Source organism: Physeter macrocephalus, chromosome 11, assembly GCF_002837175.3.
Source record: "Physeter macrocephalus isolate SW-GA chromosome 11, ASM283717v5, whole genome shotgun sequence".
Classification (NCBI taxonomy): Eukaryota; Metazoa; Chordata; class Mammalia; order Artiodactyla; family Physeteridae; genus Physeter; species Physeter macrocephalus.
In genome coordinates, this window is record NC_041224.1 from 50,692,806 (window position 1) to 50,720,519 (window position 27,714).

General features: G+C 43.9%; 1 protein-coding gene across 1 annotated transcript in view; it reads left to right on the plus strand.

Annotated features, from left to right (window-relative positions):
* CGNL1 (cingulin like 1) overlaps window positions 1–27,714 on the plus strand; it is a 142,387-nt gene that overhangs the window by 53,683 nt on the left and 60,990 nt on the right. Inside the window, exons 2-8 of the mRNA XM_028495088.1 lie at window positions 1,184–2,783; window positions 3,583–3,677; window positions 5,762–5,867; window positions 8,467–8,568; window positions 9,097–9,245; window positions 11,015–11,150; window positions 20,002–20,214. Coding sequence (XP_028350889.1) covers window positions 1,200–2,783; window positions 3,583–3,677; window positions 5,762–5,867; window positions 8,467–8,568; window positions 9,097–9,245; window positions 11,015–11,150; window positions 20,002–20,214 — 2,385 coding nt within the window. The 5' untranslated portion in view covers window positions 1,184–1,199. The remainder of the gene's footprint in view (window positions 1–1,183; window positions 2,784–3,582; window positions 3,678–5,761; window positions 5,868–8,466; window positions 8,569–9,096; window positions 9,246–11,014; window positions 11,151–20,001; window positions 20,215–27,714) is intronic.

Consider the following 27,714-nt stretch of genomic DNA (forward strand, 5'->3'; position numbering starts at 1 on the left):
GGGCACGAACCCGTGTCCCTGCATCGGCAGGCGGACTCTCAACCACTGCGCCACCAGGGAAGCCCATTTGAAGTGTTTTTTTTTTTTTTCCGGAACGCAGACCTCTCACTGTTGTGGCCTCTCCCATTGCGGAGCACAGACTCCAGACGCGCAGGCCCAGCGGCCATGGCTCACGGGCCCAGCCGCTCCACGGCATGTGGAATCTTCCCGGACCGGGGCACGAACCCGTGTCCCCTGCATCGGCAGGCGGACTCTCAACCACTGTGCCACCAGGGAAGCCCCAGGTGGATTCTTAACCACTGCGCCACCAGGGAGGTCCCAACTTGAACTTTTTGGTTAAAAAAAAAAAAATTGAAAACTATTTTTAATCACTCTCATTGTCAGTCTCACAAACAACTGCTTCCTTGAAGTAAAAATGTTTTAGGGCTTCCCTGGTGGCACAGTGGTTGAGAGTCCTTCTGCCGATGCACGGGACACGGGTTCGTGCCCCGGTCCGGGAGGGTCCCACATGCCGCGGAGCGACTGGGCCCGTGAGCCATGGCCGCTGAGCCTGCGCGTCCGGAGCCTGTGCTCCGCAACGGGAGAGGCCACGGCAGCGAGAGGCCCGCGTACGGGGGGGGAAAAAATGTTTTAAACACTGTAGCCAAATAAATAATGATAAAGATTTCAAAGCAGGGTTGTGCATAAAGAAGAGTGAAAGGGTTTTGACAAGAAAATTAATAGTTCAGAAAAAAAAGAAAAATGGTGAGCATCAGAACACCTTAGCTCTTAATTATTTTCTTGGAAAAGTACCTTGTTCTCAAATGCTGGTAAACTGGAGCATCCTATTGGTTAAAAATAAATAGCATAAAGTGTGAGGAAATGAACTAAGGAAAAAACGAGGCAACCAGCACAGCCTATCAGCTAGAAACATAATAATTAAGCTCTACCAAAGGCATCAGGTCATTTGGCCAGTCATCTACCCTAAGGCCAGGGTTCAAGCTCAGTGTTGACAAACGCCACGGTCACGTGGGCCCACAGGCATCCAGAAAGCCCTGTTTGGATGAGCGTTTGGTTCTGAAGTGTCCTTGCTCTTTAAAGTGTTTGGTTTTCCCTGAACTTTGAAGTCTTCCCTCATAATCTTCATTTAAACAGATGTAATTTTAACTTAATGTCCTCTTTTTACCCCAATTTCCCCTGGTAGTGAACAACAGTGAACCATGGAGCTGTATTTCGGTGAATATCAACATGTGCAGCAGGAATACGGTGTCCATCTGAGACTCGCAAGTGATGAAACCAAAAAATCAAGGAATTCCCAGCACGCTAAGGCAGGCTCCTATGGTGTCAGTATTCGGGTCCAGGGGATTGATGGCCATCCCTACATAGTCCTCAATAACACAGAGCGGTGTCTGGCAGGCACGTCTTTTTCTGAAAACGGGCCATCATTTCCGTCTCCAGTGACAAGTAACCTGCCTCTCCATTCCAGCAATGGATCTGTGCTCGAGGAGAACAGTGCAGAAGAACTGCAGCTGCCCGAAAACCCATATGCCCCACCCGGCCCAGTAAGAAACCTGAAACAGCCCTCTCTCTTTGAGGGCAAGAATGGAGTTCTAGATCACAAAGGGGAGGCGATGAAGCCATCCCCCGTGCTGAACTTTCAGAGGCATCCAGAGCTTTTACAGCCCTATGATCCTGAAAAGAATGAGTTGAACTTACAAAATCACCAGCCTCCTGAGAGTAACTGGCTAAAAGCTTTTGCAGAAGAAGGGACTAACAATAAGAAGGCTTGGACTTGCTCGTCCAAACCTAGCCATTCCCAGCCGACCAGACCTCCCTCGGAAGACCTGGCCAGATCCAGCGTGACGGCCATTCGACTGTGCAGCTCCGTGGTCATTGATGACCCCAAGAAGCAGACCTCGGTGTGCGTGAATGTTCAGAGCTGCAGCCAGGAGGGCCTGGCAGAGGAGGCCCTTGCCCCTAGCGGGAGGCCCCTACCCACCCACGGTGCGCACACCCACCCGGAAGCCAAGAAAACCAGGCCCGACGTGCTTCCGTTCCGGCGCCAGGACTCAGCCGGGCCCGTGCTGGACGGAGCCCGGTCCCGGAGGTCCTCCTCATCGTCCACAACTCCCACTTCGGCCAACTCTTTGTACAGATTTTTACTCGATGACCAAGAATGTGCCATCCATGCCGACAATGTGAATCGTCATGAAAACAGAAGGTATATCCCCTTCTTGCCTGGAACTGGACGGGATATTGATACGGGGTCGATTCCTGGCGTGGATCAGTTAATTGAAAAATTTGACCAAAAACCTGGGCTGCAGAGAAGAGGCAGGTCTGGGAAGCGAAACAGGATCAACCCAGAAGACAGGAAAAGGTCCCGAAGCGTGGATAGTGCATTTCCTTTCGGTCTCCAAGGGAACTCGGAGTACCTGACCGAATTCAGCAGGAACCTGGGCAAGTCCAGCGAACACCTGCTGCGGCCGTCGCAGGTGTGCCCGCAGAGGGCACAGGCGCAGGAGCACCGGGGGAGGCAGGGTGGAGGGCGCGCCTTCGCCAGGCTGCAGGGAGCCCAGGCCAGGCCGCTCCTGCAGAACAAAGATGGGAAAGTTCCAGAAAACAAAGGTGGTCAGGAAAGTCCGACTGGGCGCACATCCTCCCTCCCAGCACAGACGAAGAAGGGGGAGGAAATCAAAACAGCCACCGCTACGTTGATGTTACAGAATCGGGCGCTAGCAACTTCCCCGGACTCAGGTACCAAGAGGATTTCTGTGAAGACATTTACTTCCACCTCAAATACTCAGGTAATACTGGTGGGAGTCTTTTTGTTCCTTCTAAGTGGTCTATCAATACATCCTGGCTGTAGGAATACATATCTTCCATCCTGAGTCAGTAATTGCACCATCTTGAATCAGTAATAGTTTTTAGAGTTTTCTCCCTAGCAGTAGATTATGACCTACTGCTAATCGCTTGGTTTTCTAAGTAAATTCAAGTACCACTAGATTCCTGTTGTGTTCTTGTTTGTAAAGTAACTTGTCAAACACTATAGAGAGGCTCGATTTTTCTTTTCGTGTATGTGTAAAATCTGAAAGTATGCAGAATTTGTTTCCAAAACAAGAGGCCCTGTACTTAGGTTTATTTAGATGTATTAATTTTCCTCATGACATTGAGTGACTGGATTAATTTCTGTCCTGAGAAATTAGGTTAATCCTAATTTAGGTTTATCCTGAAGTGATGGAATTTATTTATGTGGTCCAGTTAGTGTTTTGGTAGTAACAGTAAAAAATAATGAAAATGATAAAAATGATACTAAGGTTGGTAAGTGCCAGGCACTCTTTGTTATGTATTATAGGATCGCGCCAACCCTATGAAGGTAGGTACTATTAACTTCTATTTACAGGCGAGAAAATTGAGGTGAGGAAAAGTTAAGTAACTTGCCCAAGGTTACAGAGCTACTAAGTGGTGGAACCAGTTGTAATGAGCATCCTTACCTGAGGAATCCTTTCTGGGAAGCAGGAAAGTGTTTGGAAGCTTCTGCTGTGGGGTTTTGCCTTCTTCTTGGAAGGAGCATCCTGTGAGCTAATAACAAACATTGTGTTCCAGGCCACACCGGATCTGTTAAAAGGCCAGCAAGAACTCACTCAGCAAACCAATGAGGAGACAGCCAAGCAGATACTTTACAATTACCTCAAAGAAGGGTTAGTGATTTTCCTTCAAGGAGCAAAGTATTGTCCTTCCTGGTGGGCCTCTTAATTTTCTTTTCTGAGACCTTGTGTTTTACACTCCCTTCCTGCCCTGTGTGAGCCATTTCAGGGTGCAGACTCCATGGCTGGAGTTGTCATAACAGCATTTAAGTCTTGGGTGGAGGAGGGTGAAGAGCAGGGGAAGGAAGTGTGGGGAAGAACATCCTACTTTAAAAGTTAAAAATGAATGTGTTTTAAAAATGATTCTTTACTGTTTCAGAAACAAATCCAAAGATAGGAAGAATGTCTACTATTCAGTTTTGAACTGAGTCTGTCGTCGCCTTGAGTTTGTCTGTATGCACACAGTGGTAATCAATCGTCCCTTATTAGAAGTTACAAATAAAAACACCTCCTCCCCTCCCCAGAGTTGACATTGGCTGGGAGCCCCTGCTTCCATTATTTTTAAAGCATGTATGAGTCATATAAAAGCAGTGCTTTCTACTTACTTATCTGGGAGGATGAGTTTGAATAATCTGGTTTTCAGTCCTTACTTAGATACCAACTGAGCTGGAATTCTAGGCCAGGAATTTGAAGTTTCTGTTTCAGTTCTCTCATCAGATACGATTAAAAAGAAGAAAAGCTTTATAGTCTGACATGACTGAAAGTCACTTGGCAAATACTCATTGGTATCAGAACACTTCATAGTTTTATATTGTGCCTTACAATTTTCTGTCAGTAATATAGAGCTGACAAAATCATTCAAAATATAAGATAGGGGCTCTTTTGAAAAAAAAAAAAAAAGTAGAGAGATTCTTCTAGCTAAGAACTAATTATTAGTGTCTTTCTGTAAAGGGTTTTACCATGAGAAGATTAAGGTAGGAGAACTTCTAACGTTTAAAATTCTTTCTCTACATTCTTTTATTTTTTTGGCCCATGGTTTATTGAGAGACTGGTGAGACAAACTTTAGTAGGAGGCACCTTTTTAAGGAAACTTACTTAAACATTTTTTTCCCTGGGCTTCCCTGGTGGCACCAGTGGTTAAGAATCCGCCTGCCAATGCAGGGGACACGGGTTCGAGTCCTGGTCCGGGAAGATCCCACATGCTGTGGAGCAACTAAGCCCGTGCACCACAACTACCGAGCCTGTGCTCTAGAGCCCGTGAGCCACAACTACTGAGCCCATGTGCCACAAGTACTGAAGCCTGTACGCCTAAGAGCTGGTGCTCTGCAACAAGAGAAGCCACCGCAATGAGAAGCCGGTGCTCCACAACGAAGAGGAGCCCCCGCTCACCGCAACTCGAGAAAGCCCGCGCACAGCAACAAAGACCCAACGCAGCCAAAAATAAATAAATAAAATAAATAAATTTTAAAAAAAAGAAAGAAAGAAAATAAGGGGAGAGATCCCCCCCACCGTTTAAAAAATTTTTTTTTTCCTAAGTGCCAGGAATGTGTGATAGAAGGTGTGGGTAGTCCTTAATAGAACTTTATCTTACCATTACCTATGAAAGTCTAGGCAAAGGGCAGCTGTGTTGACAGCCTTGGCTTGGGGGATTTATTTTTTTAAACAAAGGCTAAAACAAGTTAAGATCATGGTGGATCATTCCTAGCGTGACACACATACAGGAGAGATTCCTTGTTGGAGTGAATATATGTCATTTGAATCAGGCAAGCAACAAATTACTAAATTTTTTTTTTTTTTTTTTTTTTGTGGTACGCGGGCCTCTCACTTGTGGGATCCTCCCGGACCGGGGCACGAACCCGTGTCCCCTGCATCGGCAGGCGGATTCTCAACCACTGCGCCACCAGGGAAGCCCCTAAATTTTTATTGGATGTTATCTCCAAGCTTATTTAGAATGTGCTTGTGTCTCTTTCACATGTTTGGAAGTGGGAACTCCTCTCCTAAATCGGGTGGTAACATTGAACAATTTGTCTGGAGAAAAATACACCGTCTATCCTGCTCTCCTCACACTGGTTGTGTCTGCAGCCTTAATTAATTCACGCCTCTTGTGATTTATCTTCTTAAAGGGCTTGCTGTTTGTGTGTCATGGCACATAAAATAGTCTGAGGCCAATGGTTGTGCCCTCATTGTTTTTTTTCCAGAAGCACCGATAATGATGATGCTACTAAGAGGAAGGTCAACCTGGTCTTTGAGAAAATCCAGACTTTGAAGTCTCGAGCAGCAGGGAGCACACAAGGAAATAATCAAGTAAGGCGAAGCTTTGTATTTTGTAGAGGGCATTTAACGTGGAACCTGGCAAACAAATTGCTTTCTTCAGTCTGTACTTTTGGTTACAGTAGTTAGTGGGAAGTTTCCTGAGTAGTAAGCAGTACCGAAGATGGAACAGCATGTTTTAAATGTTGCTAATTTGCACCCTGCCGTTTTTCTAGAAAGGTTTTAAGAAATTTTATTTTTAAAAAAATTTATAAAATATAACAGGATGAAACAATAGGTGGTAAAATTTAGAAAGGGAAAAGAAGAATAGGAAGGATGAAATGAAGCATGGGATGGAGAACCCTAGTGTTATTGTAGGCATGTTTGAAAAGTAAGTATGAACGGGCTTGGACCCAAGTTCTCAAACTTGGGTTTGAATAAGAATAAGAAATAAGAGAATCAAACTAGAGAATATGGAAGAGAGACTGGTGGGCTGACCAGCATGGGCCGAAGGGAGAGGAAGGGGTAGAGTGGGGCTAAATTCTTTTTAAAAAAACTGCCTGTTTAATTTATTGTACTGAATTTTAGTTGGGACTTGGAGATTTTTTGTTAAAGGAGGACTCATCCCCTATTTGATGAACATGTACTATATGCTAGACATACGTTGTGCCATGAAAGGAAGCAGCATTTAAGAGGGACGACTGGGCTTCCCTGGTGGCGCAGTGGTTGAGAATCCGCCTGCCGATGCAGGGGACACGGGTTCGTGCCCCGGTCCGGGAAGATCCCACATGCCGCGGAGCGGCTGGGCCCGTGAGCCATGGCCGCTGAGCCTGTGCTCTGCAACGGGAGAGGCCCCGCTGCGCCTGCGCGCGCTGAGCCTGTGCTCTGAAAGGGGAGAGGCCCCAGCAGTGAGAGGCCCGCGTACCACAAAAAAAAATAAAAAAATAAAGAGGGACGACTAAAATCTTGTCCCTCAATTCTGTGCCACCTTGAATACCGCATTTCTTGCTTGGACATCTTTCCTTTTCCCTTCTGGGGGGAATTCTGCCCTGGAAGGAAAGATACCCAGAGGCAGGTAACAGGGAGTTGGTCTATTGCTGCTTTTTTAACTTTGGAAACATATGAATAAAGGATATTTATAGGCATCAACTTCCCTTTTTTCTCTACTGTTCCATATTCCCCTTGCACTTTAACCCATGACTGCTGCTCTGGCATCAAATAAAACCATTTTTTAATTTATCTGTAGAAATAATATTTAAAATATTTAAACATATTTTATTATATATCTTTATATAGATGTATTTTATTATTATATATTATGTATTGATATTATATGTATAAATATATAAAATATTTTTATATATGCACACACACACAGTTCCCACTGGGGAACCTTTAAATTATACACCTTGCTTATAGGCAGGTTTCAGGAACTCTGCACAGTTTTTTAAATTGGGTTAGGATTTTTTTTGCGAAATCTCTTAAATCCAAATCATCACCATTACTGTTGCTTTGCATTAACCTGCATATTCTCCTGGAGAATGCATCCTGTGGTCTTGATGTTAAGATTGTCATTGTGGTTCCACACTAGGGTATCCAGCCTAAACTGGGGAAGTTGGGGTAGCCCTTCTGGAGTCGATAACACTAATGATGTCTCAGAAGATCATAGAATTCTCCCAGAGAGGGGAAGCAGGGCATTCTAAGTAGAGGGAACAGAACAAAAAACACAAAATATAAAGAGGTGTGCGCTTGCCATGTTTAGGGGACTAGAGGTAATTTAGTGTAGCTGGAGAAGAGAGCTAGGATATGGGGACCAGGCACCAGGTAGGCAGGACCTTGTAGATCATGTCAATTTTCATTTCAGGCCAAAGGTGATATAGGCTTCCACTGATGGACTTTAAACAGCATTGAGTAGTGTTGTATTTATAAAAATTCATTTCTTTGTAGTTTTTGGAGAGAGGTAAGATTAGAGGACGGGAGACCAGTTAAGCAGCTGCTGCTTCTTAATCAAGCCAGAGATAATGAGACGATGAACTTAGGCTCTTAGACTTCTGGCTCTGATCACAGTGCCGTGACTGCTTAATTGCCCACATTTTTCTACTCCCCTTCTCTCTCACTTTATGAATCTGATTATTTGCTGGCAAAGGTTTTGGAGTTTTATATTTTGGTGTCAGTTAAGTGTTTTCGTGCAAGAGAACCCTCTCCCTTAATGGGCTAAGACCATATTGGAAAGCCACGAAGCAGGCAGTTTTTGTTTGGGAAAGAACAATCTACAATTTCCCTCCTTGGGTTAGCTTTACATTTCTAAGATAGATTGTTCTCATTTTGCCTAAGAAAATTGGAAGTGCTGTGTTTCTGTTGACTGTTGGTTTCTGGTCTGCTTCATAGGAGTAGATGAGGAAGTACCTCATTCTAAGTTCATGCATGACTCACACCTGGATTCAGGTGCATGAGAGCCAAGACACTGCCTTTTCTGGTTTTGATTTCTGCTTTTACCTTTTCCCCTCACTTTTAGTTGTAGTTTTCTAACCACTTTGCTGTAGGATTTTAGCCAAATCCTTTTGAGAGTATCATCCTGTTGTTAATGTTCATGCAAGAAAAAAATAAAGCATCTTGAACATTTAACTTAGGATATTTTTGCAATTAATCGTAGGCTTCTAATTCTTCATCTGAAGTCAAAGATCTCTTGGAACAGAAAAACAAGTTGACCACAGAAGTGGCTGAACTTCAGAGACAGCTTCAACTAGAAGTCAAGGTATCTTATTTTTCTTTATGCTATTTTATTCTGTTCCGTCTTGATTGATAAAGAATATTTTAAGTACCTTGGGTTGCCCAAGTGAAGTGAAAACAAATTTTTTTCCCAAAAGAAACATTCTTCCCATCGCTGAGCAAATTCCTGTATATTTAGTTCCTGCTGCCCAAAGAACTTTTTTTTTAAGTAACTAAAGCACATAGAGAATGTTGGCTTTGACAGAGTAATAGAAACGCTGTTGGATTCAGACAGGCAAATTGGAAACTAAATGTATATAAAACATCTGGAGTAAGTAATAGAGCAGAATGTGATTTAGCTGTGTTTGTGTTTCTCTTTTAGAAGAATTACAATTCGTTAAGTGTTTAGTGTTCTTTCTAGTTGCGAACTCCCATGGCTTTATTACATAGTTCCATCAAGTTGTTTAATAATCTAAGTGCAGAGACATGGAGTCCATCAGAGTTGAGAAGGAGGCTTCAGTGGGATGACATTAATGTATGGTGGAGGTACTTTAACATTACATATTCTTATTAGAATCAGCAGAACATCAAAGAAGAGAGAGACAGAGTGAAAGCAAACTTAGAAGCACTCCAGAGTCAACATGAAAGCAAGGTAGAAGAGAATGCCAAGCTGCAGCGGCGGCTGGAGGGAAGTGAAGGGGAGCTCCGGAGACACCTGGAGGAGTAAGTTCTGGCCCAGAGCCTGTGCCCTTGCTGGTTTCCTGCACCAATGGAGCCAGACACTTTTTAAAAAAATTTTTTAATTAATTAATTTTTGGCTGGATTGGGTCTTCGTTGCTGCATGTGCGCTTTCTCTAGTTGCGGCGAGCGGGGGCTACTCTTTGTTGCGGTGCGTGGGCTTCTCATCGCGGTGGCTTCTCTTGTCGCGGAGCACGGGCTCTAGGCGCGCGGGCTTCAGTAGTTGTGGCTTGCAGGCTCTAGAGCTCAGGCTCAGTAGTTATGGTGCACGGGCTTATTTGCTCCGAGGCATGTGTGATCTTGCTGGACCAGGGCTCGAACTCGTGTCCCCTGCATTGGCAGGTGGATTCTTAACCGCTGTGCCACCAGGGAAGCCCAAGCCAGATCCTTTTTTGTCCGTTTAATTCTGCTCAACCTTCCAAATCTTTATAGGGCTGCTGACCTTTCCTTTTCTCCCTCTTATTTTTGTAAAATTATAAAACTGGTGATGTGTAGACTGGTAAGCAGAATGAATTTAATAATTTAAAAATTCTTTGTGTACCTCAAAGGATATTTGTAAAGTTTCAGCCCGTAGAGTAGATCTCAGAGCAGTCAAGTGAGAAGCAAGGAATACTGAGTGGTGATATCTAAGGACAGATCTCAAAGAGCCTGGGCCCAGTCTCTAAAAAGCATGTGTCACATGACCTCCACAGTCTCCCACGTTCTGAATTTTGTCCTGGATAGTGCTGACCAATTTTGTGACCAGTTCTTATATACTTCTTTTGGGTCTTCAGAGAAGGAAAGACAAGCCCAAGATGGCCCTGCTATCATGTGTGTTAAAATCTGTGACAAGAGGATTTGAAACCAAGGTGTGAACACGGATGGTGTCATGAAGCCCACTGGCCATGACAGAAGCCTTAAGTGAGAGGTTAAGCAGGAGTGAAATCTAGAGGGAAATTCAAGAAAAACAGGACATTATATCATAAAAGCATTTGATTACCTTTGCCATTTTGATGGTGTAGTGTTTGCTTTTGAAACATTCTTGGAGGTTAATTTCAGAAAAGAGGTTGGTAAGAAAAAAATCAAAATTTAGAGTGCTGTAAAGACTTTACAAAATAAAAGGTAGAATAGTTCTGAGTTCCCTTTAGAGCAGAGGTTGGCAAACTTTTTCTGTCAGATAGTAAATGCTTTAGGGTTTATGGGCCATATGGTCTTTGTTGGAACTGTTCAATTCTACCACTGTATTGTGCAAATGACCATAAACAATACATAAATGAATGAGCATGGCTGTGTTCCAGTAAAACTTTATTTACAAAAGCAGGCAGTGGGCCAGATTGGCTCATGGGCCATAATTTGCTAACTCTCCTGGTCTAGAGTACTGGGGATGGGGTGGGGTAGGCTGGTAGGGAGTGGGGTGGCTTTAATGAAAACATTTATCATAAAAGTTGTGTTCTTTTTCCTGATTCCTTATCTTCTATGTCCAAATTCTAGTACCCTGTGATCTCCTTTTGGGGAGGAAATGTCACTGTATAACCTTTCCCATTACATTGGTTTGAGTTCTCACTTGTCTTCTTGTTGGGCAAATTAGACTGTAGACATGCGTTCTTACCAGTGCCTTTCTGGTTTGTGATTTTCTGTTCAGTGCAGAACAGAAAATGGGAGGCTCCTTGGGGATTTAGGTGCCTCTGCTTGATGATCTGAAGCTCTGAAAGCAGACTGGATGAAAATAAGCAGAGGCCAGGAGAAACTCTCTCATGGGCTTCCTTTCCTGCCAGGCTGTTCCAGGTGAAGATGGAACGAGAACAGCACCAGACTGAGATCAGGGATCTCCAGGACCAGCTCTCAGAAATGCATGATGAATTGGACAGTGCTAAACAATCCGAGGACAGGGAGAAGGGGGCTCTGATTGAGGTAAGTGGGGCTGGGGTCAGGTGACAAGAGAGGCCCCGTCTGCCTGGACAGTATGGGATGGGTGGGGGAACTGGGAGCCGTACTCTGTTGTGTGTTTGTTCTACCTGTCCCTGTGTTCCCTTCTGTGAGAGCATCATATGCAGTAGTTTGTCGTAGGAGAATTTTCAGCTGTACAGAAAAATAGAGTAATGTGTTAACTGCCATAGAGTCCCAATCCAAATCCAACAGTTATCAACATGTTCCCATATTTACTCCATTTTTTTCTTCTCTCCATCCATTCATTTTTCTTTTTTTAAAATTCATCTATCCATCTTTTTTTAAAGTTAATTTTCATTGGAGTATCATTGCTTTATATCTGTTCATCTTTGCTGAACCATTTCAAAGTAATTTATAGATAAAACCACGTCTCACCCCTAAACTTTTCAGCATGCATTTGAATAATTAGGGAATTTTCTTATAACCACAATACTATTATCACATCTGCAAAATTAATTCCTATGTTGTATTATATACAATATAATATATGGTCTTTATTCATCATTTGCCAGCTGTCCCTCACGAGTATTTGCTAGTTGTTGTTTTTCCCCCAAGCCAGAATCCAGTCAGGAATCCCACATTGCTTTCATTATTCTCTCTCTCAGAGTTCACTTTTCTTAGTATAGCCTCCCTTGTCGCTGCATCCACTACTCCTTGCTCTTTTTCTCCCATCCCACTTCTGAAGAGCCCAGACCAGTGCTCTACATTCTGGATTTTCTAATTGTTTGCTTATGGTGTCCATTAACTTGTTCCACTCTCCCCTGTGTTTCTGGTAAATTTGAGTTTAGATCTAAACACTACTAGATTCAGGTTAAATTTTGAGCAAAGATACTTTGTAAGTAATGCTATTATTAAAAAGCATTTAAAAGACATTAGTATTATATTAATGCCCATACACCACTTATCACAGGTTAAGTTTTTGTTTGTTTAAAGCCCCCATAAGACTGTAAGTTCCAAGAGGGCAGAGTTGGTGATGGTTGGCTTAGCACTATATCCTCAGCAGTTATTCCAGTGGCTAGGACATATAGCACTCAGGAAATATTTGGTGGACGGCTGGATGGATGCATTTTGAATGAGTGAGTGAGTGAGTAAATGAATGAATCTACTTGCTCTATACACAGGCCGCCAATCTGGCTTCTGCCCATATCAGTCTATCCCCTGTTGATATTATCAATCTGTGAGTCAGTGAATAAGGTTGATTCCTTCTTCTGCTTCCATTTGTTAATTATTATGGTTTTTTTCAGAGACAATTATTATCTCTTCTCTGAATTAGATTACCATCCTGTTGAGGTGTTAGATGCACATGTGTGAAATGATTAGAGAGCAAGAATAGGTTTTGAACGTCTACATTTTTTTCTGGGGAATGAATCTAATTGAGGATCAGAAGAAGAGCTGTGCTGTGTAGATATATATATATATTTTTTGTGGTACGCGGCCCTCTCACTGTTGTGGTCTCTCCCGTTGTGGAGCACAGGCTCCAGATGCGCAGGCCCAGCTGCCATGGCTCATGGACCCAGCCGCTCCGCGGCATGTGGGATCTTTCCGGACCGGGGCACGAACCCATGTCCCCTGCATCGGCAGGTGGACTCTCAACCACTGTGCCACCAGGGAAGCCCTGTGTAGATATTTTGATATTTACTATAACTTTTTTTTTTAAACATCTTTATTGGAGTATAATTGCTTTACAATGTTGTGTTAGTTTCTGCTGTACAACAAAGTGAATCTTTGCTATAACTTTAGCATCACCTGTGTCTTTGGCTTAGTTTTGAAGTTTAGTTCAGTTTAGCTAGCTTATAAAAGCTTTGGTTTGTAGGAACAGCCCAACAAGTAAATGATACACAATTTAGAACAAAGCCAGAACAAACAAACAAACAAACAAACAAAAAACCCATGAGAAAATAAAGGTAAATTGTTAGTATTTCACTTTCACTCTCTACTGCTTTTCCCCTAAGGGCTTGGATCTCATCTTGGTTCTTTTCTTGGGGTTAAAAGCTGCTTTCTCATAATTCCTTGTAGCTTCCTCTGTCTCAGCTGTCCATTGTTTTTTCTCACCCTCTTCCATGTTTACTTCTGAAGTCCTTGCCCAGGAGGGATTGTTGTTCCTGATCTTTAGGACTTAGCATCTCTCTTCCCCATGACTTGGCAGGGGTGGAGAGGAGAGTGGAGCGTTTGTGGCCGCAGGGCAGAGACCTTCTCATGAATTCATTTTCACGTGGGCAGAGGGGGTCATTTTCTCTTCCCCACCATGTGACCTTCTCTTTGTCTCTGTTGAGACCACTTTCTCCTGAGAAAGCCTCAGGCCTGCTCCTTACCACCTGGTATTTCTTTTCATCCAAAGATTCCTTAAAAACCACTGCATTTGTGGTAATCTGCTTCTCTTGGCTCCGTCTTCTTCTCAGGGCTCAGGGTTACAAAGACAAGGTACATTAGGATGGCGCTTTGAAGATACGTGTATTTATCACTGAAGTGTTAAGAAAATCACATAAGATGAAATTTTAAAATGGGGGTTGAGGGGCTTCCCTGGCAGTCCAGTGGTTAAGACTTCACCTTCCAAAGCAGGGGGTGCGGGTTTGATCCCTGGTCGGGGAGCTGAGATCCCACATGCCTTTCGGCCAAAAAACCAGAACATAAAACAGAAGCAATGTTGTAACAAATTCAATAAAGATTTTTTTAAAAAACGGGGGGCAGAAATGCACATATTTTCCTAATACCTTAACAAACTGTTTTTTTCCTACATTTTTATTTGTTTCCCTATTCATTGACAGATTTCATCTGTAATGTAGGAACAAATATATAGTGTCTCTGCAGTTTTGATACCTGCTTTTAAAAGTTAATACGTCAGAAATATTTTTCTTTATGATACTTTATAGTCTTCATATTTTATTTTTAAGAAGAAACCCCACAATATGCTTAACCATCCTCCAGTATTTAAGTTGTTTCTTCTTTTTTTTTTAATTATGAGAAAATATGTTGAATTTTTTATACGTATCCTTTTACTTCTTTAGAAAAATTTCCTAAGGAGAGAAATGTCACTGAACAGGTTATGGCTTTTGATAAAAATGTAGCTTCAAAAACACATTTAAATAGAAGGTAAGACTTTGCCATAGTCTATGATTCCTTGTGTGTACACCTCACTGATTCTAAAAGAGAAAGATATTATCTTAGCTATCGGGAAGTCTCTTAAGTTGCTAAATTTTCCTAGTAACTAAAACCTAAAATTGTCAGTTGTCCTTTCCCCAGGTATTTTCTATCCTTTTAGATTCTCTGTTTTAGTGCATTTGAGCTTGCTCTGATTTTCTGTTTCTTTTACTAGCCAGCTCATTCAAGAGCATATCATCTTTGCTTCTTCCCACATTTCATGCCTAGCATAGTGCCAAGCAACAGAGCAAATGAATAAATGAATTTCAATATTTAAATTAATTTTAGGGACTTCCCTGGCAGTCCAGAGGTTAAGACTCTGTGCTTCCAATGCAAGGGGCACAGGTCCGATCCCTAGTCGGGGAACTAAGATCCCACATGCTGTGCTGTGTGGCCAAAGGAGAAAAGAAAAAAAAAAAGATAAATTATTTTTTAAATGCCACCATTAAAGAAAAATGGGAATAATTCTGAAATGAACTGTAGCTTCTTTGCCTCTTTGAACACAGTATAGTGAGCATATATTAACTGAACATAACTAGCTTTTTGACTTATAGTGGTAACTGGGATATGAGCTTCAGCTTTGGTGATGTGTTTTCAGGCAGAGGCTAATAATGAGAGACTCAGGAAAGGGAAACTGTGTACATCTTTTCTTAAAAATGTTCCTGGTGTTGCTGGTTTTCTGGTTATTTGCCTGTTTCCTGTAATGGAAGCTATATCATCTACTGCTGCCTTTCTGCAAGAAAAGTTAGGACACAATTAGCTTCTCTATGCCAAAGTGGGTTTCTCTCCCTGTGGAAAATTGTCCTCACTCTTTTTATCAGTTTCCTTTGACGTGTCAGCAACATTTAAAAAATGGTCTATGGTTTCTATATCACTAATAAAATAAACCCCATCTCCTCGTCACTTTCAGTTTATTCTTCATATCTTAATAAAAAGTGGCCTGGGGGAATCTGATAACAGATTATAGTTGTAGCCAAGTTTTCCATGGCACTTGGCTTAGAACAGACTCTTAAACACAATGAACATTAAACACTTCTGCTTTTTTTTTTTTTTTTTTTTTTTTTGTGGCGGTATGCGGGCCTCCCACTGTTGTGGCCTCTCCCGTTGCGGAGCACAGGCTCCGGACGCGCAGGCTCAGCGGCCATGGCTCACGGGCCCAGCCGCTCCGCGGCATGTGGGATCCTCCCAGACCGTGGCACGAACCCGTGTCCCCTGCCTTGGCAGGCGGACTCCCAACCACTGCGCCACCAGGGAAGCCCCGGAAGCCCCCGAATTTCTTTTTTAACTCAAGATACAAAAATAATTATAGGTCAAGTTTTCAGTCACTGCTTTGTCCATGAATGTGTTTCCCTCTGTTCTTGGAGTGATGGGTAAACATGAGACATCTCTCTAAGCCTCATGACGGTGGGTTTTTCTAATTACCAAAGATTGTCTTTGATGGGAGCCTGTAGTGTTGACAGATGGGCCAACAGAATCTTGTGGTGCTTTATCCCTAACATTTACCAAGATGCAAGTACTTAGATATCAGTAAACTATTCTGGTTTTAAAATCCTATCGGTCTGGGGATAGGCTGTGCTCAGAAATGACATCTCTAGAATAATTATAAGCTTATTGTATTGTGATGTTATTGAACATTATATACATTTACTAAAGAAGCAACAGAAAAAATCATGTTTCTCATCAACTGTGTTACAGTTTCTAGGCCATCCTTCTGGGGAAAAAAAATAACATAATTCTTTGGCAGCTATAGTTTTGATAAAAGACCTTTACTTTTCCTTTCAATGAGTGTGGGCCAGAGATAGGGACTCTGTAGAACTTCTGGGAAGCTTTTATGCAAAAGAGAGTCTAGATCAGTTTTGTTTTCTCATTTTGACATGGAATACCTGTGAGTAGGTGGTGTGTGAAGTGAAACTTTCTGTGGGCAAATGAGTTGCTACTCTGGACATTCTGGTCTGTGTCTTTTGGTGCCCCTGCTGTCAGGACAGCCGCTGGCTGCTGCTAGTAACAGCTGGGGCCCAGAGCATGCTTCCTTTTCTTCTCAACTTTCCTTCTAGTCTTTTCAGGTTCTGGGCAGGTTTCTTTGCTCCAGTTTAAAAAGGTGGACCTCCTTACAAGCACTTGAGCAGAACTCAATACACCGTTCATTTGCATCTGAGAGACTGAGTAACTGCCCGCTCCTCAGCCTTTCTTGAGTGTGTAGTTTTGTGGTCAGGCCTGCAGAGGCTGTGTAGTGGAGAGAACAGGCATTGGTATCCAATCTGGGTCCCAGTCTTGGCTCTGTCACTTATAAGCTGCGTGATCTTAGGCATCTTAGCGTCTCGGAGCTCCAGTTTTTTGTTTTTTAAATGAATGAGAATAATAATATTCATCTCCTATGATTTTTAGAAATGCTTATCGTAATTCTTATTATGTAGTAAGTACCAAACAAGTCAATTTTTTTAGCCTACCCTGTACCCACCCCCAACTACACATCCATACTAGGTCTCTATCTCTTGTACTTTTCATGTGTGCAGCTAGCCTGGATGTGTATAGGTTTTGAAAGTACTGATTCTGAGTGCCCAGAGTTTTCCTTTGTTTGCTTTGATTGGAGTCTACAGAGAGGCATGTGCATCTCTAATAGATGTTCACGTGTATTTTGAGGTTTATATGTTTCCTCTCACTTCTTTGGCTTGATATAATTGGCAGTAAAGCCACCGAGGTGATGAAGTGAAGTTTTTGAAATCTCCCGTCCCTTTCGTTCTCTACCCTGGAAAGCTTCAAGTGCTACTCAGTGATACGGTGAGGTATAATCTGATTGGATTTGTGCAACAGAGTCCACTTAAGCAACAGCCCCAGACGCAGATAACAGCATGTTGGTGTAGAATGGACCATAAAAACAAGTTCTTGACATGCATTGGTGGAGGTACACAAAAGGCAACACAAAACACAGATATATCCTGGAAAAGATAAGTGTGGGAAGAGGAACTGACTTATCGTTAAAACAATTGAGAAATGTGTGAAAATAAGAGCAGGAAACGGGGGTAGGCTCGCAAGGGCAATTGTGAAGAAGCTGGCAGGAGGCTCCAGGAAGGCCTAGAGAGATAGCCAATAGCAACAGTGATGTGGTGGGGGGGCAGTTTGCGGGTGTCTCTAATATCCCTAAGGAGGGACTGGACAGTGGGAAGCACAGGGCATCTCCTTTGACACATATCAAGACGGGGGTATATTTTCATAAAATTTACTTACGTGTTCTGTGTTTGGTGCTTTGGAAGAGCCAGAGTTGCTCTAGTTGCCTAGACGAGTGTCTGGAAGTTTCTTCTAAGCTTATTAGTGCTTGCTAGCTAGATTCTTGAAGGACTAATTCTTAGTCTGTGCAATGCAGCTCTACCCTGGGATTGCAGAGGCTCCCCTGGTTTAATGGATGTACATGCCTAGAGTGAAGGAAAGAGATTCCATTGTCAGTTATTCTTAAATTGATACAAATAGTTTCATCCCCTCATCAGTGAGCCACTTCTTAAATGGAAAGTAGTGTATCATCTCTGAGGCCTCGGGTCCCAGGTTGCAACCATTCATTCAGTTCGCCAGGAGCTCCAAGAGGACAGGATGTGTATTTACTTAGAAGCCACCAGTGAAAGAATAGACGAGTTTAGAATTCTGACATCTCCAGACTCCTGCTGTACTGCCCATGTTAATTTATTTATGTCCAGAACAGCCCCACTCCCAATATCATTGATCCATGCATCAGAAATATAAATCAGATCTATGTCCTTTTTTCAAGGAGCTGATGATCTAGCAAGAGAGATAGGAAAATAAAATCTAGATACAAGGACTGCACGGTAAAAGTATTAAGTGCTATGAGAAGCACAGCTTAAGTGCGGTGAGTATTCAGGAAGGGGATTCAAGGAAGACTTCTTGGAGGAGGTCATACAGTATCTGAGTCTTGAGAGGTTTTCTGAAAGGCAGAGAGAGATGGGACTGAGAGGACTGAAGGGCATCCCAGACAGAGGATGCTGTGTGGGTGATGGCTACAGGTGAGAAACTGGAGGTTAGGAGCCGTTGGGCAGCTCTTGCAAACCACCTGGGCTGGAGGTGATGAGAGCCTAAACCAGAGAGGTGAGGGAAAGGATCTAAGATGTTACAGAACTAACTTTTTGGTCGTGAGGGACAAGGACGAGAGAGATCAAAGTTGCTGCCAGGCTCCTGAGCAGGCGCTGCCATTCCCAAGGATAATGAACAAAGAAGAGGAGAGGAAGGGACTTGAAGAATTCACTGAGAAACATAAGCTTCCGGAATCATAGGTGCCCAAGGGACATCCAGATTGGATGAGTCTCGCAGGTCTGGACTCAGATAAGGGTTGGAGGTAAAGGTTTCGGGAGTTATTTATATAGATTTTAAAATTGGGGGAAAAAAAAACCTAGATGAGCTTGCCAAAAAAGAATGAAGAATGCAAAGTCACATTCTTGGGGATCATTTTAGCTTTTTAATAAGAGGGAGAGAAAAACCAGAAAAGATTGTCACAGAAAAAGTGGCCTGAGGGAAGAAAACAGGAACATGCAGTGTCTTTGAACTGCAAGGCAGAAGAGAATTCTAAGGGAACAGGTGAAGAGGATCAAAGAGGGATTGAGAAAAGTGAGGACTGAGAAAAGGCCATTGGATGTGGAGATTAAGAGGTCAGTACAACCTTGGAGGGGACAGGCTTAGCAGACTAGGAACAAAAGCCATTTGCAAGAGAGTAAGGAGTGACAAGGTGGTCAAGGAGTAGAGGCAGTGAACAGAAATTATACTTTCAGAAGTTTGGTGGAAAAGCTTTTTTTTTTTGTTTGTTTGTTTGTTTTTGCCCTTGACTCAGAGGGTCCTTGTGCCCTGAGGAAAAGGGCATAGATTTCAAGGAAACAGAAAGGAACAAAATGACAGGAAAAAAGACAGCTGATTAGTAAAGACTTGGAGCAGGCTGGCAGGGGAGAAAGCTTGTTGTCTGTGAAGTGGCTTTGGGTGGGGAGGAACCCTGGCGTCCAGAGAGGAGCTGGGTGGTCAAGCCCAAGTCCTGGCTGAGTACAAAGTAGGGGTGTCCGCCGGGGAGGGTGAGCTTCAGCTTGAGGGGAGCTGAGCAGGTCTGACAAGAGATGGTGACCTGAAAGGAATGCCCAGCCTTGGCAGGACACACTTGGATTTAGGTGATGCGATTTATAGAGGAACTTGCTGCCCCAGTTTTGGGACTTTGCTCATGAACAGTGAGGTTATGAGGCAGTGAAGGCGGAGAACGTGTGAATATTGTGCCTGCTCAGCATGGGGCAGGGGCATCCCGAGGACTAGGGTTGTGGGTTAAGGGTTTGACTACACGCAGGGTTCTGGGGGTGAAGTAAGCGAGGCCAGCAAGTCGGCATGTCCCCCCACGAAGCAACGGCTCCTGAAGGCCACTAGCAAGGGCTCCAGACCATGGCACCGAAGTGACGTGAGATGGAAAAAGCAGACCTGGCCCCTCAGAGCGTCGAAAATGAAATCAGTTTCCCTTTTCTCCCTCAAATTAAATCTCAGAAAAACTAAGCTCGTTGAATTGAGGCAGATGGTGGCCTCTGAGGGAGGGAAGGGGAGAGGAGGAGAGGGGCTAAAGCAGCGTGTAGCCTACGGGAGGAGAGAGTGTGGAGGGTGCAGGGTGGCTCGGCATCCTCACCTCCCCGCCCGGGTTTCCTCCCTCCAGGAGCTTCTGCAGGCAAAGCAGGACCTTCAACATCTGCTCATCGCCAAAGAGGAGCAGGAAGACCTCTTGAGAAAGCGGGAGCGCGAACTCACCGCCCTGAAGGGAGCCCTGAAAGAAGAGGTTTCCAGTCACGACCAGGAGATGGACAAGCTGAAGGAGCAGTACGACGGCGAGCTGCGGGCCCTGCGGGAGAGCGTGGAGGGGGCCGCCAAGGTGGGTCCGGCCAGCGCGCGGAGGGGCTGTCCCTTGCCTGCCTGCCTTTTCATGACAGGGTGAAACTCGCTTTCATCAGACGATTGATCCAGACCTTGTCCACAGACTATAATCTCAGCAGTTCTGTTGGTGAGCGTTTTAGGTTTGTAAACTTAAAAATTGTTAAGGACCCGCTTAAAAGCTCTTACATGTGGTGAGATTTAGAAAGCCCAGGAGTGAACCCCTCCAGGGTTCCTAAAGGTCGGTGGCCTAGGGCGTTGCGTGACTTTGCTTATGGGGTAGGGTTGCAGACGGGACCCAGATTTCTGGAATCTTTCACCCCTGCCCCCCGCCTTTTCCTTCTGACTTGTGAAGCCTTTTGTTAGACAATTCAGGTTCTTTTCTCAGCAAAGTTACAAGAGGGTTAATGGGCTGAATTGCCCAAACCCTTGCAAGATAATTTTTCTCTTAATTGAATTCTTGGCTCCTGCAGATAGATTCTAAATTATGTTGAGGTCTTTGGTGTGGGCCTCACGTGGGCTATTAAAGAAAAGGGGAAAATGAAGGAGAAAATGTTGTGAAATATCATGCCATCTTTAGGGAAAGAGGGGAATTACAGAGTATAAATTGTTCAGAGTCTCTGCAATATATAGGTTAAAGATGATGAAGAAAGAACTCTTGATATTGTTTGTTTATTCTGTGATGATTACAGTGACAGCTCAGAGCTGGTAGGCCCTCTGCCCTGTGCTGCATAGTGACTCACTGATTTTCAGTTACTGCACAGTAATTGCAAATGACAAGAAGTTGAAAGATGGGTTTGTTGTGTAACAGTAAAACGTTTGGGAAATAGTCTGCTTGGGGTTATTATAACAGACAGTTTAAAAAAAAGTTGATTTGCCTATCTTAGTTTTTTTGAGATTTGGTTTAGTTTGAGGGAGAAAAGCAAAACTGATTTAATTTTCATTGCTTTGCAAGGACATGTCTCTTTTTTCCATCTGATTTCCTTTCTGTGCAGGAGCCTGGTGTCCTTGCTCTTGGCCTTTATGTGCTATTGCTTCATGGGGGACATGGCAACAGGCTGCTGAGTAAAATAATTTTCCGTTGGACCCATCATGTCTTTATCATCTTCAGACCTTATGTCAAAGTTTGAGTTAACATGGTTTATTCATTGAAGGGTAGTTGAGGATGGTGTTTGGCATGTTTATAGTGATTTGACGGTAAGGAAAATTAAACTTGTGCCACACACGGGATGCAGGAGATTTTATTGGAAGTTTCTAGGTCCTCTGCTGTCACATGTTACAAGTGGGGAAGGGAATCATGGTAGGCGAAAGAGGATCTTTGTTGTATGGAAATGAGATAATCTGTAAAGGTTTAGGCTACTGCATTTTTGTTGTTGTTTTTAAAATTTATCTTATTTTTGTCTGCATTGCGTTTTCGTTGCTGCGCACAGGCTTTTCTCTAGTTGCGGCGAGGTGGGCTACTCTTCGTTGCGGTGCATGGGCTTCTCAGTGTGGTGGCTTCTCTTGTTGCAGAGCATGGGCTCTAGGCGCGCGGGGGTCAGTAGTTGTGGCATGCAGGCTCAGTAGTTGTGGTGCGCGGGCTTAGTTGCTCCATGTCATGTGGGATCTTCCCGGACCAGGGCTCGAACCCGTGTGCCCTGCATTGGCGGGCGGTTTCTTAACCACTGTGCCACCTGTGAAGCCTGGCTACTGCATTTTGAGATCTCCTGACTTTTAAGCATTGCTATCAAATTAGACAAAAAAGAATCACATAGACCAGCGACAAGCCATTTGTAGTCGACAGTGTGTGTGCCCTTTGTCGCCTTGTGGCTGTCCCTAGCGCAGTGTCTGACACACAGTCACATCTTGTGCCGCATCTGATGAGTGAAAGTAAGCGGAGGATCAGTTCCCCTCTTAACCGGATTTTCAGTCCCTGGTGTGTGGTTCCTGTTGAATTTTCTCCAATGATGACATGGGAGATCTTTTAGGAAACTCTGCTCTTTCTCTGCCTTGCTTTTGCATTTCCCTGCAGTTTCTTAAAGAGGATCCTGATTGTGTTTTTTTATACCTTGTTAGCTTTTGCTTCTGAAGGTGTTTTCCAAACAAATGTGGCAGAATCATATTTAATGGAAAAAAAATTATGTCATGTAATGGACAGATGCTCCCTTTTTGTTACATTATTTACGTATCAGTACTATATAATAGAATTTTAGTAGTATTATATTAACTACTTGGAGGAGAGTGAATTAAATATAATTTTTTAATTTAGTAAAGAGTTTCTTAAATTTGTACACTGGCCTTTATTTTTTTTTTAATTTTTAAAATTTTTTTTATAAGAGATATATTTTCCAAAGTTCTTTTTAAAAAAAATTAATTAATTAATTTTTGGCTACATTGGGTCTTCATTGCTACATGCGGGCTTTCTCTAGTTGCGGTGAGTGGGGGCTACTCTTCGTTGCGGTGCACGGGCTTCTCATTGTGGTGGCTTCTCGTTGCGGAGCACAGTCTCTAGGTGCGTGGGCTTCAGTAGTTGTGGCGCACGGGCTCAGTAGTTGTGGTGCACGGGCTCAGTAGTTGTGGTGCACGGGCTCAGTAGTTGTGGTGCACGGGCTTAGTTGCTCCGTGGCATGTGAGATCTTCCCGGACCAGGGCTCAAACCCATGTCCCCTGCACTGGCAGGCGGATTCTTAACCACTGCGCCACCAGGGAAGTCCTGTACACTGGCCTTTAGCCTTTTCCTGCCTCCGGGGAGGGACTCACCCACCACTGTGACTAAAAGCTGACATTTCTTTAAGGAACTGCATTATATTAAAAAGTTTATTTCCTTGGTAAGTCTTTGGAGGCAGCCCAACCTCCTAGCATCAGTTTTTCTAATTTTTGCCACTGAATCAGGGCCAAAAATCCCTACAGTGCTATTTTATCATTGTCAAATAGCAAATATTTCATTCTGGCCTGAGCCTGAGCACTACAAGTTTTAAATTACTAGAACATTTGGTGAAAACTGTCACATTATATTAAGAATGTTTTATAGGTATTCCAAACAGATACTCTGTAAAAGTGGTTTTCCTAGTCCCAGACAGCCACACCTTTTAAAAAACAGATTGATTGCTCAACAGAGAATTCATGAGCGCCCTGGTGGTGTGGGGTGTCCTCGTGCAGCAGAATGAACGTCGCTTCCCCTCAGAGCGGTGGTAGTTCAGGGCATTAGGTGAGCTGCTTCAGTTCCCTCCCCACAGAAGGAAGGGTCTTTAACATTGTTAGAAAGAGGATTCTATCTATCACACAGTCTTTGAAAAGACTGTGTGATAGATAGAATGTTGTTCCATAACATACTTTTTTTCTATGCTATGTTCTTTTATACTCTTTCCAGTTTTGAAAAGGAAATGTCCTCTTTCTCCTTGGGTCTGTGGCAGTGGGCTGGGGTCCACGTGCAGAAATGGACAGTCAGCGGGGACGTGCATGACTGTCACCTGGGAGTGAAATGAAGACCGTCCATAGCTGTTAGCGTCTTCTTTTCATCCCTACCCCTCCCTGTCCCCAGTTCTTGAGCAAAAGAGAAGTGTAGATGGTGGTCAGCATTTTCAGATTTCTCAGAGAGTAGGCTCTGCTCAAATTCCAGCTCCTCTAAGAGCTTGCTCCTTGGACTTCACAGTTTCCAGGGGCCTGGTATTGCTGATTATAGAGTAGGAAAGAGTAAATGCCCCAAGTGAAGCTATAGGAGATGGCTTGTGCTGGTGGAAACCAGGAAAGATTTCATGGAGGGAGCTGTGAGAGGTGAGTGGTATTTGGACATGTGAGCATGGAGGCTGAGGACATTTGGGGTACCGAGTACAGCATAAGCAACACCTTGTTGGGTGGGAAGGTGAGATGTGTGTTTGGGCTGGAGCCTTGTGGAGCAATAGAAGAGAGAAGAAGACAGGCTTAGGATAGGAGGAAGAAGAGGAGGACACAGATGCAGAGACCTGAAGAGAAGCAGCCAAGACCAGTAACAGAAAAGCAAGGGGAAAAGCGTTGTATTTGGCCTAATTAATGAAACATTTGAGAAACTTCTAAAAGCAGCCTGTTTTTATATTACATACTTATATGTTGAGTCTGCGTGCTTTTATATTGTTCTGCTCTTTATAGTGTAAATTCTTTCTAACGTTACGCCCACATTTTATATTCCATATGACCCTTAGAGAAATTTTATTCAAATTCAGTGATGTTGAAACTTTTTTTTTCCCCTCCAAAACTGTCCTTAGATTATGCCCTTATGTTTGTGTTTCACCTAATAATTTGGAAATGTCGCTCAGTCTTGTAAAAATGAATATGTGCTCCTGTGCTCCTTTCTCATAGCATCTGTAGATTTTTCCTTCCCTCTTTGCTACCAATCTGTGAACCATTTCTTTTCAAAGCATAAGGTCAGCAGAGGGTCAGATGGTAAAACCAGTGCTAATCTCAGGATCAGTGGAATTGCTTTCCTTAAGAGAAGGCTAATTCAGTGTAAAATCTCATTTCTGTCTTCTCGGGTGGAGGCAGGTTAGCGAGCGAAAGTGTAAAAAATCCTTATTTCCTCAGCTCTTTAACTTCACGTAATCAAGTTACTCTGAAGGACAGCTGTTGAGAGTGGGGGAAGCGGCAGGTTTGTAATCAGGTGCCCAGGTATAGGAAAATGTCCCTTTTCTGCAGATTCAGGTGTGCCTAGAGTGGCTCAGAACCCTCCGTCAGCAAAAGTAAAATGGGAAACATTCAAGGTTAAAAAAGTTCTACTTTTCATTTTTTTTCTCTCTAGGTTTTCCCCCCAGAGCTGGCTCTTCATAATTACATCACTCTTCTGCATTCTGTACTGATTAAAAAGTAGCTAAATAAAGAGGCCTGTTATGGCATCCTAGGGTGTTCGTTTTGAACCTTCCATCAAAGCCCCAGACATGCCCCATCCCTGCTGTGTCTCTGATCCCAGGTGCATGGGTCCTGATAAATCTCTTAAGGGCCTTAGTGAACAGTAAACAGGACATCCCAGCACTTCACTCCTGGTGTTTGATCTGAGCTGCCAAAGTCACTTGCTGTGGGTGTAGAAGACTGAGTAAGAGTCCCTGACATGCCCATTCATTTTCCATCAAATATTTGAGTGTGTTTTACCACTGCCAGTCACTGAGGATACAAGGCAGGCAAACCATGGTTTCTAGCTTCGAAGATCTTTTGTAGCCTTGTGGGGAGAAATGTGCAAATAAGATGAGAATGAAGTTATAGGTGCTGTGGTTGAGGCACATGCAGGTTAGGAGATCAGGAAAGGCTTCTGGCTTCCGAGGGCAACGTTCAGGAGAGAACCAGCACATCTCTTCTGTAACTTGACGCCCTGCATGTCTTTTGTGTACCACATACTCAAGAATTAGACATGAAAACGATAATGCCTTTCCAGGACCTCTCTGAGAGTTTCTGAACATTATCGTATCTTGAACCTGCTGGCTTTGTACCCAACTCCTCTTAATAAACTCAGAGTTAACATTTAGAATTGCTAGGAAGTTGAAATAGTCTAAATGCAAGACAAAGAAAGAATGTTGACCTGAGGGATGAGTTAAAATAGACTTCATTTATTTAAAAAATCAACTAGGTCCCAGTTATAGGTAAGGTTTCTGGAGGGTAGGACCTCATGAAGTGAAATATTTATGGGGAAGGCCTCTTTCCCTCTAGGATGACAACCTCCAAGGAGCTCTCCTTCGGGTCTCTCTCCTAACTTCAGGGGAGCAGATTTAGCTGCTGCCGTTCTGTGGGGAGTGTCACAGTGCAGGAGAAAGGATCCTCACACAGAGAGGCCGGCCTTGGGCAGGTTTTAATGACACTTCCTTGAGGTCTCATAAGTGTCGGTTGAGTAGGAGGGCATTTTCCTGTAGCTCCTGGGAGAGAGGAGGTGGCAGCAGGGCTTTCAGGTTGCCCAAAGCGCTCGGATGACCCAGAAAATCACAGTGATTTCACATGCAGTGTGAAGAGAAAGTGTGGAAACGTAACTGGGTGGAGAAGGAGTAAAAAAAGCCTTGTCCTGGCCTCAGGAGGAACGGCGGAACAGCCTGGTCTGCGGGTCACACTGTCTGTGCCACGTCTGACATAGGCTTTAAGCCCGCCTGGGGGAGGGGGGACAGCTCTTGCCCGTTTCCCACCTGTATGAGCAATGACCAGAGGACGAGGCATAAATAACGCAGAAGATTGGACGACCACTAGTCAGCATCAACGCCTCACCGTCGGGAATGGATTGTTGATACAGTTTTTGGACTCTCTGTCAATAAGTAGTTCATTCATAGTCATTCATTAATTGGGCAAGTATCCATCCAGCATTTCATGTGGGCCAGGCACCGTGCTGGGTTGTGGGGATAAAATGGGCAAGAGGGGTGAGACGGACAGAGTTCAGCCAGTCACATGTGTAAATGTGTAATTCAGTTGTGATAAGCGCTTTGAAATGGAGGGAGGGAGGGGAAGCTTCCTCAAGCAAAATGAGGATGGAGATCTGAAGGATGAATGGGAATTAAGTAGGGTTAAAAAAACTCGCAGAATGTTCCAGGCAGAGGAAACAGCATGTGCACAGGGCTTAGTGGAAGGAGGGGGTGCGGTCTGTTCAAGGTGTTGAATGAAGGCCAGTGAGGCTGGGCTGTGAAGGACAACGGGAAATCTGAAGTGAGAGGAAGTGGAGAGCAGAGTAGTGACCAGCTCATGCAGCCTGTGTGCGTCTTAAGGATTTTGTTCTTTGCCCTAAGAGCAGTGGAAATCACGGAAGACTTTTAAACGGTGTGTGTGTGTAACACAAGCAGAGCAGATTCCTTCTGTGGCAAAGAGTCTGCTCTGGTCTTTACAAGTAAGGACGTTGCCCTGGGATGACGTATTCATGCTGCCACTTTAGATGGAGGCATGAGCTCTCTGGGGTCTCTTCAATCTATTTCCTTTTTTTTTTTTTTTTTTTTTTTGCGGTACGTGGGCCCCTCACTGCTGTGGCCTCTCCTGCTGCGGAGCACAGGCTCCGGACGCGCAGGCTCAGCGGCCATGGCTCATGGGCCCAGCCGCTCCGCGGCATGTGGGATCTTCCTGGACCGGGGCACGAACCCGTGTCCCCTGCATCGGCCGGCGGACTCTCAACCACTGCGCCCCAGGGAAGCCCCCTATTTCCATTTTTAATGAGGCCTCTCTCTCTGCTGAAGGGCAGAAGGGGAAGGGAGTTGGGGTCATGGAGGGGCCCATTTTGTTAAAAAAATTAAAAAATTTTTTATTGAAGTAGAGTTGATTTACAGTGTTGTGCTGATTTCTGCTGCACAGCAAATTGACTCAGTTATACACATGTACATTCTTTTTTAATATTCTTTTCCATTATGGTTTATCCCAGGAGATTGGATATAGTTCCCTGTGCTATACAGTAGGACCTTATGGTTTATCCATTCTAAATGTAATAGTTGGCATCTACTAACCCCAAACTCCCAGTCCATCCCTCTCCCCTCCCCGCTCCCCCTTGGCAGCCACAAGTCTGTTCTCTATGTCTGTGAGTCTGTTTCTGTTTCGTAGA